This window comes from Besnoitia besnoiti, chromosome XII (assembly GCF_002563875.1).
Source record: "Besnoitia besnoiti strain Bb-Ger1 chromosome XII, whole genome shotgun sequence".
Lineage (NCBI taxonomy): Eukaryota > Apicomplexa > Conoidasida > Eucoccidiorida > Sarcocystidae > Besnoitia > Besnoitia besnoiti.
The window spans coordinates 1,667,396-1,680,801 of record NC_042367.1 but is presented as its reverse complement, the minus strand read 5'-3'; the positions used below and the strand labels follow the sequence as shown (position 1 = coordinate 1,680,801).

General features: G+C 58.8%; 2 protein-coding genes across 2 annotated transcripts; both read right to left on the bottom strand.

Annotated features, from left to right (window-relative positions):
* Positions 1-4,366: 4,366 nt before the first annotated feature.
* On the bottom strand, positions 4,367-6,228 carry BESB_024360 (RNA recognition motif-containing protein; the record flags this gene model as incomplete). The annotated part of the gene is made up of 3 exons (XM_029361138.1): positions 4,367-5,118; positions 5,378-5,812; positions 5,970-6,228. 3 exons carry the CDS (start codon positions 6,226-6,228, stop codon positions 4,367-4,369), a joined length of 1,446 nt encoding a protein of 481 aa, XP_029215953.1.
* A 4,139-nt stretch (positions 6,229-10,367) lies between these two features.
* Positions 10,368-11,598, bottom strand: BESB_024350 (uncharacterized protein; the record flags this gene model as incomplete). Its single annotated transcript, XM_029361137.1, has 3 exons — positions 10,368-10,823; positions 11,223-11,412; positions 11,513-11,598. The coding sequence occupies 3 exons, from the start codon at positions 11,596-11,598 to the stop codon at positions 10,368-10,370; spliced, it is 732 nt and encodes a 243-aa protein (XP_029215952.1).
* Positions 11,599-13,406: the final 1,808 nt, after the last annotated feature.

Genomic DNA, 13,406 nt, shown 5'->3' with positions numbered 1-13,406 from the left:
AGAGGGCGCGACAACCCGACTTATGTGCAGCGGGGGGAAGCTGGGGAACGTGCGAGTGCGAGCGTCACGGCTTCCAGTGTGGAAGAACGATTACGGATCGCATCTCAGCGCATTGTTCTGCAAAGGCGACGAAGAGACGTCCCCGTGGCCACAATGCGTCGACACTACGCTTCGCATGCTTTTCTACACGAGTTGTAGCAGCCGGCCTCCTCTCGGCAACGGCACCTGTCGCTAGAGGCTCGCTCGCGCGTGTTTCGTTTCAAATGCAAGCGCCTGCCGGTTGTGGATGCACTTCGCATCCAGGACCCACGCCCCCAACACGAGGGAACAAAGGAGCACCTGCGGGGGCCTAGGTCCACGTGGTTACACGCGAAAAACCCTCTGTTTCTGGAGTTCTCAGCTCGGGCCAAATCATGTTGGGCTGCTGCTGGCCGGCCGCCTGAGCCGCGATCCTCGAAAGAACCCGAAAGCTCCCAGGTCCGTACCAAAAACACTTCCGCTCGGCAGACCTGTACCCGTGCCCCCCCGGAGTGGAACGTCTACATTTTTTTTAAATGTGACTCAAAACCTGCGGCCCAGAGGGTCCGACGCAGAGGTCACGCAGGCTGTCGCAAGGCTGCTCCCGCCTGGCGCCGCCAGAGAGCCCGATCCCAACAGCCTCACAGTGTTGCGTCAATCGCCACCGGCTTTCCTCTTTACCGTCAGTGAGAGCGTTGCCAAAGATGGAGAGCTTGATCATATTTGAAAACAGAGAATGGTGACTGCTGTCCACGATCCACCAAGAAAGTGCGCGTTCCTGGCCGCCTGCCCCTCAGAGGAATATATATAAGCCAGGGGGAACAGGATGCTGTCGTGTTGAGTTATCTTGGTCATGCTTAAGCATGCATGACTCGCTCACCTTGTTTCTTCGGGAACTCTGGTGATGGATGCGTCACCGTCCATCCCTTCAATGTGGTGCGACGGCGTACACGGCGCAGTCAGGCCTTTTTATTTGCGCGCATGTCTATGCTGCTTCAGGCAGCCCAGCCACTCTGTAGACGCACACACATATGTGCAGCATCTCGAACTTCCTACAAGGGACTTGTGAAGAGGGTTGTGTACCTTCCTCCCCTGTCGTAGAGCGTGCACGCCGAGCGCGACAGCGTTTCTTCTTTGAACCCGGAGACCGAAACAGGCCGCGCCCCTCCTCTTTTGCGCACTGAACACATACCTCCGAGCGGTCGACCCTGAATTTACAACTGAACTGCGTATGTGAGTAAGCATATATGTATATATATGCATTACAGCGTGCGCGCTTCATTTCCCAGGGAATGATGTGACCGTCGTGTGTCTCGCTTTCAGGAGAGTTTTTTCGTGCAGATATGGATCGCCACGTTCTCCGAAATCTTAGGGGGTGTGAAGAAGCGGACTCCCGTAAAAAACAAGACGGAGCGCAATTTAAATCTTCGTGGGGCCTCCTCGAGGAAAATTGGGGAATTCTTCCATCAATCAAATAAAAACGGAGAAATCAATAGTCCGTGACCGACTTTGACGAATCGATGACTCGACTGTGAGAATCGTTCGGACGTGTCCTCCCTCTTGAAAAAAACTACAAGTACTGTAGTAGATCCAATGCATGCTACGCGCGGCGCATATATCCATGTTTCGAAAAAAATGTGCATTCTGAGGAAATCATGGCGACCGCTGCAGATGGTATTCGCCGCCTGACTGTACAGCCAACTTGACAAGACACTTCGCATCCGGATTGCAAAGAATCACCGACCCTTTATAAAACGTTACTCGACGGCGCAATTTCTTATCGAATGACTCGCTGTACAAAGAAACTGCCATCGTGCGTCAGATGTAAACTCCCATCAAAAACTAAAAACTCTGCCAAGCCATTCCTCTGCAAACTTCAGAAGGGATATACTGGCATGTCATCTCTTCTTGAGAACCTGCATGAGACTGTGTGCGAAAACAAAACTGCAACACTGACCCACGTAAAAACATTGTTTCCGTAATACGCGCATGTCTTCCGATTTCGTTTGACAAGTCACGCTTTCCTGCAAGTACCTAAATACGCGTGTAGGATCGAGGAAAGACACGCCCACGCGTCGGCTCAGGTTGGGTATAAATGAATATACATTACGCCATGCCTAAAACGCCGATAGACTACTCGCTCGTTGCACGCTGCAGATTCTATCATACAGGCAAGTGAGATTTCGCGTGCAAATCTGAGGCAGCTTGCACCTTCGCTGCCAAGCGATGATGCTGTGTCTCACGGTAGAAATGATCGACAGAGCGCAGCACTACGGACAGACATGCTACATATATGAAGCAGCAGGCTTCGTTGCACAAGTCGTGAAGCAAGCGACATGTCCTCCCAACGCAACTCGCTTCTCTGTGCTCTAAACCTCCACTGCAAAAATCGCGACTCGCTCGTGACAGCATCTCACGCCACTACGCTCAAGTGTACGTACAACGGACGCGCGTGCACTGTCGGACACCACCACCGCTGTACGCACCGAATGTACCGAGAGTGCGGCCCCACACGCGAGGGAGAGAGGCCAGAGAGGCGACTACTGAACAGGCATATCAGCCGCGAAACGCGCCACAAGACGGCCCTGACGCGCAAGCTGCTCTTGCTACTCTACGGGGATCTCTCCACTGAAACGGAACTGACTCCTCCGCACTGTGACACGCCACTACGCGCGCGTATGTACTGTTCACCACCGATAATATCGCCCTGTGCGAGTGACAACAGATGGCAACCAGCACTCTACCAACTAGCAGAACTAAGGTATATATATATATATATACAGGTATATGTATATATATGTATGACGGCGTATGAAGGCGAGAAGACCCGCGTCACCGACTGTCGTCCTCACGAGCGCACACTCGTATATACATACGGAATGTATATACATGGGTGAATTCAGACGTTACGTCCAATTTGACCAAGCCATGTGAGAGGCGAGAAAGACTGTTTTTGTGTAACGGAAGCAAAGCAGATAACTTATTCGGGGCGTCGCCCGCAATAAGACGTGGTGGTGACAGTGACAAGACGCTCACGGTACCTTTTGCTGTGCCCAGCGAAACACTGTATATTTTCCACACGAAGCCCCACCACTACAGGTTTCGCCACACACTCTTTCGGCGAACACACAAGTCGCCGTAGTCGAAGATCCTCTCCCAACCGCGCGCGCACATGCTTCGCGCAGTATAAATCGCTACGGTACACCAGACGGAAAGCCCGCCTGCGACCCGCATCGCTGCGGGAAGTCGAGGAAACACCGTGAAGGGAGCCATGCTGCCTACTGATGCGTCGTCACAGATCGAAGCACGTGCCGCCACGGGAGAAAAAAAGACATCTACACAAGAGAGAGGCCCACAGGTCCCTCGCTTCTCTGCAACACTCCACACAGTGTACATACGCCCACCGTCTCTGCCGAGCGGGGGAAGGTGGGCAGGAAAGAGGGGGGAGAGGGAGAGAGGGAGAAGGAGGGATTGTGTGTGCAGGCGCCTGAGCCCCTCTCACCACCCTCCCTCTGGAACGGCGTGGGCATTTGCCGCCGCGAGTCTTCTCTTCTTGCGTCGCATCCGCCCTCACATCCTACAAAGAGAAACGAAGCGGAGTAACGTCTTGCGCTTCCGACGACAGGGAGAGAGAGAGGAGGACGAGAGGAGGAGAGAGAAGAGAGAGAGAGGACACGCCAGCGACCGCCAGACACACGAGGCGCGCTGCGTCAACGAGCAACTTGATCGCCCAAAATCTATCGGTCAGAAGACACGCGCGTCGTCTGCGTTCTCTCTCTTTGCTTTCAAAACTTGAGTCAGCACCCTACGCACACGGCTCCCCCTGCCTTCTCGCCGCGCTCTCTCACTTCCCTCCTCCCCCCATCTGCGAGCATCATCTTGACTCTCCGCGGAATTGGAAAAACCACAAAATCTGGACTTTGTCACCCGCGGTCGCCCCCACACTCGCGTCTCCTCCTCGCCAACGCTGGCCCCACCGACACATTTCCGTTTCGAGAGACTCCGCACAGCCTCTGCTTCTCTCGCTTCGCATCTATGAAGCGTCCTCTTGGTCGGCGGGCGTGCGGCCAGCGCAGCAAGCGAGACAATGCGACTATACACGCTTCCCTAGCTAGAACTGGCGACGGAGTCTCTCTTCTCGGCCGCCGCCGCCGCAGTCTGCGGCTCCGCCCCTGCGTGTCGTCCGCGCCGCACCGCTCCCTCGCGTCTCCTGTCTCTCCTATCCCTCTCTCTCATCCCTCCGCCGCCGCGTCACACGTTGAATCGTCGTGGCTTCGGTGCCGACCTCTGCGTGGCTTCCTCGCGGCCGTCTTCCTCTCCTCTCTCCCCGCGCGCACTCTGTGGACTTCTAGTACGGAGTGAAGCGCTGCTGTCCGCCGCTCGCGCCTCCGTACACGCCGCCCTGGCCGTAGCTGCCTCCGCCACTGCCCCACTGCTGCTGCATGCCGGCGCCACCTGCGCCTCCGCGCGGGCCCTGCGGGTTGTTTTGCGGCTGCAGCAGGTGCTGGACGTACTGCTCCTCGCCCTTTTTCACAGATACCTTGAGGCGCTTGCCGCCAGCCATGAAGCCGTTCATGTTGTTCACCGCAGTCGCGGCGGACTCGACGTTGTCGTAGGAGACGAAGGCGAAGCCGCGGTTGCGGCCGGTGGTGCGGTCGGTCGCGACGCGCGCCGAGACGACGTTTCCGAACCCGCCAAAGTTCTGCATCAAATCGTAGTATGTCCACTCGTTGGGGACGTGGAAGACAAAGATGTTGGCGCCCGGGGGGCCCTCGGCGTTGCCGCCGTTCGCGCCGCCGGCGTTCATGCCCGCCGCACCCGCGCCACCGGCGCCGCCCATGTGGGGCGGAGCCGGGGGGAGTTGATAGAACTCCTGGGGGCGATCCCACGTCGTCACGTTCGTATACTCGTTATGGTAATACGGGCGACCGTCCTGCGTGAAGTACTCTTTCCACTGACCCGCCGCGCGTGGATTGCTGTTATTGTTCACCGCACCGCTCATCTGGTTCATCCCCATCGCCGGCGCCATGTTCATGTTCCCACCGCCCATGTTCATCCGACCGCCGCCAGGGCCGCGCATGCCAGGCCCGCCGCCCATGCCTGCAAACGACACAACGCAGCCGCCGGACAGAGCCACCCGTCCACTCAAGATCACCACATCGCCGTATCACCATCACACACTCGATCGACTCTGCGGACGCGCAAAGCACGCGGCCTTCTGCGGCGCCGAGCAACAGCCCTCCTGCCCCCCTCGTCCGCACAGCAACCCTGAATGAGGAAAGACAGCCGAGGGCAGAAGGCGCGGTTTCTTCTTCCGCGATTCAGCGACGCGAATCGCCCGAATCGTGGCGCGGCTCACCTTGCTGGTGCATGAGCTGCTGCTGGCGCGCAGCCTTGGATTCTGCAAAGCGGACTTCGACGGGGCGCGAGCAGCCATCGAAGGTGTGCTTGCCGCTGAGAGTGCGGACGGCGTGGAGCGCCTCCTCCTTGAAGGCAAACTTCACGAAGCAGCACCCCTTCCCGGTGTTTTGCACGTTGTCCTTCATCACGAAGACCTCCTCGACGGTGCCGTACGTCGAGAAGAACTGGCGCACTTCGTCCTCAGTCATCGTGCGCGGGATGGAGCCGATGAACAGCTTGGCTTGATCCTGCCCGGGCTCGCACGACGACGTCGCGAAGCCGAGCTTCTCTGCCTCGCCGGTCGCATACTTTACCGTGATCGGACCCATGCTCTGCTCCAGGATGCGCGTGCTGTTCAACCCGCGAATCGCCGCGTCCGCAGCAGCAATCGAACCTGGAACACACACACACACACAAACCCGCAAAAACGCGCTCATCGACACAACACACACACCAAGCGCGAAGACATCCGCCCCTTCACCCCCCTTCTTCCGCAAGTCCACACGCGCGAGGCTCTTGGAGCCTTGAGACGAGAGATGCGTTGAGCTTACCCATTTTCACGAATGCGCTGTTCTTGTGCTTGCCGGTCGCCTTGTCTCGGATGATCACGGCCTCCTTGACTTCGCCGAACTCCTCGAAGATCGGGCGCAGCGCGGCGTCTTCCATGGACTGCGGCACGCGCCCGACGAACAACTTGATCTCAACCTGCGGCGCCATGTGACCCACGGGGCGCTGCCCCCCTGGGGCCTGCGCGACCGCCGCCGCGCCGTTCTCCATCTCTCCCGTCTGAGGAGGGACTGGGCCGTCCATTTTCGAGACGCGAGAAAACAGTTTGCAAGCGATGAGCCTGAGCGACACACACACACAACAGGAGCGAAAAAGTCAAACATAGGCGACCCTGCAGCAGAAGGCCTCGGCGCGCGCCGGGCGCACAGCCAGCCGGCAAGCAGCAGCATGCGCAAGACGCCGGCGTCGCACGAGGTGCGCCACTCAACACGAGCCGCCACCGAGAAACTCGCTAGGTTTACAAGAAACCGAGGGAGAAGCGCGAATCCTGCTGCTGCGGCACGCACATGTCCGGACAGCGCAGCGGCGCAGGCTCTGCTAAGAGAACACTGCGCAGTCGTAGGCGTGCGGAATTGATGTGCACTGCTCAGGCATGTGAGCGCTCAGGAGCGCCAGAGGCGGAGGAAATAGGCCGGCGGGGGACCGGGGCGGACAAACCCCGCAGTTAACGGTGAGGAGGCCCGGAGAGGAGGCGCTCTAGGCGCTTGCCAAACGCCGAGAGACGACACACAGATGCGAACTTTCCTGCTGGCTAAAACCGCCTTCCCAAGACACGCGTCTGCGTTTGTTTCACGCGTACGCAAGCCGTGGGTGGAAAGAGAAAGAAGACGTTGGGCGTCGCCGTAAACCCGCTGCTGCCGCACATTGCGTTCACCGACATCGCCGAAGCTGTTAACCGGCCCGAAAAAAGACACGAGGCCCCCAAGCACCCCTGGAAGAGTTGCCAGCTGCACTCAACCCAAATCACCTCGACGCACGCTTTTTCCACGCAGAAAAGGTGAAAAACTGGACGAGTTCCGCAGTCTCCCGGCGCACAGGAAACGCGGTGTCGTCGTAGATCGGCGCAGTGTAGGTACTGTGCGCACCCATTACTCTGAGCCGGGGAGAAGAGCGCGCTTTAGTTCAACAAAGGCGCGGCGGGCAGCCGTGCTTGCGGCAGATATTGCACCGGAGGGAAACAGAGGTGCCTCTGAGCCAAGACGTACCTTTTTTGTCGAAAAGCAGGGGGAAAAGACCGCCAAAGCGAGAGCTCTTTTCCGTCGACACCGAAAGGGGAGGAGGGAGCGACAGTTCCGCGGACTCTCGTGCAGACCGGTTTGCACAACGCCGAACAAAGAGAGACGCCAGCAGAAACGAGACGGAGAAGAAGAGGAAAAAAAAGATACAGGAACAGCGAACAGGGTCCCAAGAACACCCACTAAACTCGCCGGCAGAAACCGCCAAAAACAGACCAATCCTGTCGCGCTCTAAGCCGCTCTCGGCCCTCCTTTCCAACCTGTGAGGCATCCCCACGCCCCTTCTCTGTTCAACGTGCGCGGCCTCCAGTAGCGCTGGGCGCTTGGGCATGTGGGAATGCTTCGTCTATAAGACACATCTGCCTCTGAAAAATAATCTGCGCCTGAAAAGACACACTGCTCGTAGAGGACGCATGCACACGCCACTTTCGGCCGCCAGGTGGTCACGCCTTCCACTTGAGAAAGAGCCTGTAATCATGAAATATAGGTATTCGAAGCAACAGGCAACACAACATCATATGCCGGGGGAATTTATGGGCTTCGGCGCTGAACGGCAGAGGATTTTCAGGTTGGATGAAGTTAAAGACAACACTGGAGAGGATATACACGGCGACTGCGGCAGCCTTTTGGTAGTGGGCAGCCCAAACCCGCCGGGCGGAGAGCGGAACCGCTCTCACTGGCCTTCGGCCGCTTCACATACAAGCATGACACAGACAAACAAAACGTGGGATGCGTGCTGGTAGCCGTGTTGGGCGCATAAAGCACGTGCTTCCCTCTGCTTGGGGACACCGTTGAACGCCTCGCACACGTAAGGAACGCGCTGCACGCGCCACATAACGTACTACTTGTAGAGGAAAGGCGACTGCCGCCACACAGCACGACGCAGATGAGGGGGTGTCTGGGCGAGCTGCCAGAAGCGTCGCGGAGAAGGAAAGGGAGGAGGGCCTGAACGCGCATCCGCGTGGCGAGCCTTGTGCCGGGAGACAAATGTGACTATCTCGCTGAGCTTCTAGGGTAGGCGCTTGACCCTCTCTCGATGCACACGCACACAGGGGTACAGGCGCTGCGTACCCTGGATGCCTGCACGTACCACGCCTCCTCTGAAAGATCTGAAGCTCTCGCCGCACCGCAGCACATGCGTCTGTCCACGCGCCCCCAGAAGATCGCTCGTCCCACACGCTGCATCAGGACTGAAGTCAGCGCAATCAATAACGAAGCTTGTTCAACCACTGGCTCACCCTCCACCACCCTGTTTGACTTCGTGCAGACTGTGTACTTGTAGCCCCACTGCACTATATTTGGACCGTAACTAAAACACCCAGCAGATGCAGAAAAGACATCAGGCGATGTGAAAGTCCATGCAGGCATCTCCGCCGCTTGCTCTCTGCGATTCACTTTCGCGGGATGCTTTCAGCCCAGCTAGGCGCGGAACGGAAGCACAGCTGTCGGCAAGTCGACTTCCACTGCAGCATCGGCGTCGCACCCACCAGAATATCCAACAACGACTTCGTTGACAAATCCACACAGCCACACACGGGAAACACTCTGCTGGACGCGCCTGCCAGCGTGAGTCGAAGCCGTTGGAGGCGACGAGTCTCGCGGGAAGAGGAAGGCCTACAGACAGAGTCCTGGAAGTCGAAGCTCAGCGGGAGAAGCGACCGCGGGCCCTCTACAGGGGAACGGGCCCCTTGCCTTGTTTGCCAGTGCTTCTCTTTTCATTCGTTCGAGCTCCTCAGCGAACCTGCTATGCAGTGAAGCGCCACACAGACGCCTCCTCAGGGTCGTGCTGCAGACTCTGCGGAACGCGCGGCGGAGCGGAGGGCGTCACGACCACGCGGGCTGCCCGCCCCTGCTTCGTACCGTCCACAGGCGGATTTCCAACAAAAACCACACGCACTAGAGGCCTTCAGCTCCTCATCACAGGTCACAGCCTCCCACTAGAGTGCAGCGCTGGGTGTCTCGCGAGCCGGCACTCAACGCTGCAGACGCTTGACGCGCTCGCGGCCTCTGGAGAGCCGGCTGCGCCGGTCTGCGGGGCGTCACGCTTCGCGTGACTTGTTCGCCGCAGACAGCCGCAGCGGATTCCCCCGTCCGCTAGTGTCTGCGGCGCCGGCGAAAAACGCAGATCGGCAGCCTGCTGAGCTGACACTATCGATTCTACCTGGTTTTAGACGCGAACTTCCCCGCTGAACTTGACTTGCGTGACCCGATGAACTAAGACCTTCGCGATCTAAACCAGTAGTTCAACTAGGGGACTACACGACCCAAACGAAGTTGATGAACAGTCCGTCGCATAAAGCTGCGTGAGGCACATTCGGGCTGCGCACACGGCTTCAGGTGCTGAGCGTCTGCTTTTCCTCGAGGTCAGTGTGAGCCCAGCGTGCCGAGAAAGATTCTCTGTGTGCGGTGCGGCGGCCGCGTTTCTTTCGCCCGCGTGAGGCCTCTTTTTGGCGTTTTCGGCGCCGGTGACGTTGAGGTGGCTTCGAGAGAAGCGCCCGTCCACGGGGCGCGACGCGTATCGCGGAACAGCGAAAAGAAGGCGTAAGTTACAAGCAGACAGGAGTCGATATATATATCTAGAGGCAGACGCACATATTATGATCGCACACGCTCATCCACGCATATACGCACACGTATCTGCATCTTCGCGTCTCTGTGCTCCACGCGCGGAACCTCAATGTGGATGCCGGCAGGACCCACACGCCCACACTCCTCGACCTTGGAAGAGATCAGCCGGCTCTCTCGCTGGAGGTACGCCCGACGTAGATGCGGGATGCATGCCTGCACGAAGCAGACGACAGACCTTCTCTTCGGCCTTCGCCAAAGCCGCGTTTACAGTCTCAAGAGCTTCACCCCCCCCCCCCCTCTTGATCTTTGTCCCTACTAGATGCTCCGAGGCTCTAACTCCCACCCGTCCGTCCCTGCCCGCGGAGAAGGGTAGGGGGAGGGAGAGGGGTATGGGGGGGGTTAAGGGGGGGGGGGTGCCTCCCCCCATCTCACTCCTCTCCCTCTCTCCTTCCTCCTCTTTCGGTGTGCGGGCTCCACGTCTCCGCGCAGCGCCCACATCGTATTGCCACGCAGAGCGGCGGCGTGTGACGCGGAGGAGGCGCAAGAGCCTCGCTCGAGTCTCTCGCTCTCAACGGTCACCTAGGCCTGCGCCGCAGTCTCGGCGACGCCGTTTTCCTTCGCGTCCTCAGCGGCTGGCTTCGGCACCGCCTCCTCTTCGCCCTCCGCGCCGTCGTCGTGAGCCTCCATCGGCTCGTCGAGGTCGGGCAAGTCGTCCTCGTCGTCGGAGTCCATGCCGTCCATCGCGCCAAAGTCCATCCCGCCCATGCCCCCGAGGCCGCCCATGCCTCCGAGGCCCCCGAGACCGCCCATGCCTCCCATGCCGCCCATTCCCCCCATGCCGCCGAAGTCCATCGAGTTCATGTCGAAGTCGCCCATATCCATGCCCTTTGCGTCCTCGTCGTCGGAGTCGACCCACTTGTCCCAGTCGCACTTGAGCCAGTGCAGCTTCTTGCCCGGCGTCAGCGTCCTCCAGCGCTCTTTCTCCTTCTTCACCAGCTTGAACTGAACATTACGCTGCACGCTGTACTTCGAGTCCTGCAGTATTTCACGCACCCACACCGAGACAGAAGCGACCCGCACATGCAGCGCTGAAAAAAGCGACAGGCGACCCTACCCCGCGTCACCTGCGGGGGAAAAGAAATGCCTTCAAACCCAAGCAATCAACACGCCGACACACAGAGGGCACGCCTGCAATTTCCTGCATGCGCGAACGTCTCTGAGGGAGGGGTGCCGGAGAATCCACGCACAGCTACGGCGGCGCTCTGCGAAGGCAGCCCCCGCCACAGGGCTCGATTCCCCACACGAAGCTCCACAAAACACCGCTACACAGCGTAGAAAGGGAGAGAAAACTGCCGACTGCACGATTCGGTCCGCCTCCCCCCTCCCCCCCCCTCCCCGTCAGAAGGCCACTTCTGTTTTTTGCGGCGGGCGCACCTCGACGACGATGGGGTGAGGGAAGTCGAGGTGGAAAGCGAAAGCCTTCTTATCAGAGACGCATTTGAAATCGAGAGAAGACTCCTGGAGGTCGACCTTCAGATCCTCTGCGGACTGAACTTGAACAGTCAGAAACAAAAACTCCTTCGTCTCCGCCCAGGTGCACTGGGGGGCGATTGCCTGCGCGTCCCTGAAAAAAAAAGCCAACGCAGAGAAACAGACAGGAATGCATGAAGAGTCAGAGTCAAGTCCACTCGCGCAGGCCTCCAGGGCCCAGGCGAGACCCTCACGCGGCGGGCTTGGGGTACACCTGCAAGGCGGACGGCCCGTGTATCGTTGTTGCCACATTACAAGTCGCTAGCGTGTCTGCACACATGATCCGCAATACAGAGTTCATCAGACAAGCGGCGGCGACTATGCAAACATACGCCGACGCCCGCGCCTTCACCGCAAAGGAACGCAGTCACAGATGTCTGCGGAAGTTTCAGTCCACGCGTCTTATGAGAAGGGACCTCTCCCCGAGATGGATGCGCATATAAGCGAATATATACAGATGTACTCCTGCAGACAGAGGTAAGTGGATAGACATATAGATATAGATACATAGATCTACGCGCGAGTCTGAGGCGTTCTCCAGGGCCTGGAGGAGGCTTGTGTCCACGGGAAATGCACTCGGTTCCGCTTGAACAGCCCGTTTCCACCCTGCGCGAGAGCCGCGCGACGGATTTTCACAGAAAGGTGAGACGCCGCCCCTCCGTCCCGAAGAGCGCAGAAGACGCAGTTGTGCAAGGCGACTTTGAGCGGCAGGACACGACACAACTGATGAAAGAAGCACGACCCGCGGTGACCGCGATTTCGCAGCTTTCTTCCGGCGGTTTCAGCACAGAGGCTCTTCTCAGACCAGGCGGGCGGCGCTGTGGAGCACCAAGCGGGCCGTGCACTCTCCCAACGAACGGAACGCGTCACATTTCTTCGGCGGAATTGCACGCGCGTTTTTTTTCCTGTCCTGACCCACCACGGGAAGTCCACCAGGCCAAAAGCGAGGGAAAAATGCGCGGCGGAAAGAGCAGTTACGTTGGCGAAAGGTGCGCGCACACGTTTGCGCAGAGAGTGGACTTACGTCATGCTTGTAGGGAAGGTCAGGGAGTTTGGAATTCGAAAAAGCGATTGGCCGTTGAAAAGAAGGAAACTCTGCCGTCTTTCGCCGGGAAAAAACGTGAGCGCCGCGAAGCTCTGCTCTCCACCCCACTCCACTTTTCGTGGTGCGTGCGAGTGCGATCCGCGCAACACGCGGACTCAGGAGAAGGCGCGGCAGACGCTAGACAGCCTCTCGATCCCACTTTTCCCCGTTTCGGACTCGAAGCCTCGATTGCGCGCCGGGTGTCGCTGGCTGGAGCTCACGAGAAAAAACTCGATTAAAACGAAACGACATCGGCAGCGGTGCCAAACACACGGGACAGCAGCTCCTCGAGGCGAAACAGCACTTATTTGATGCGCCTGACACACTCGCCACAGAGGGGGATTGTGCCCCGCGCGTCGCCACTGCGCAGTTGACAGCAGCCCACGCGCGATTTCTTCCGCGGCAAACAGCACACGCGAGCGATTTAGCGCGTTGGTGTCTCTTTCAGCCGGTGCCTGACACGACGCCAGCGGCGAGCGCCGCTCGGCTCTATCGTCCTTTCTGACCCGTATTCGACTTTCGCGCCTCGTCTCTCTGTCTCGCGCTCTCTCAGTCTCTCTCTGTGTTCCTCCGTCAACGCCGCCCGTCGACCGGGCTCAGAAGTACCGCCGAGGAAGGCGGTTCATGGCCTCAAGTCGAGTTGCGTGAACTTGCCACTGCTTCCCCCTGTGTCTCTCCGGTGTACAGACACCGAGACTAGCCGTCAGGTGCACTTTGCGAAACGAGCAGTTTCCCCTTCGCCTTTCTGCTGGGTTTTCCCACTGGCATGCAGCATGTGCGCCTTGGAAATCCCCGTAGTCTAACTCCCCTCTGCAAGGCGGGCGCGCGCCGCGGGAGCTTCACGGTTCCTTCGTCCTCGAGAGACGCCGCCTCTGACAAGGCGCCGCGATGATGCGCCGGGGAGAGAGGCGTTCCTCTAGCGCCAGCAGGCTTGTGTTGTAGTATGACTGGATTCTGACAGAGCTGTCTTTTTTGGCTGTTTCCGCTCGAAGTTTATCGGAACC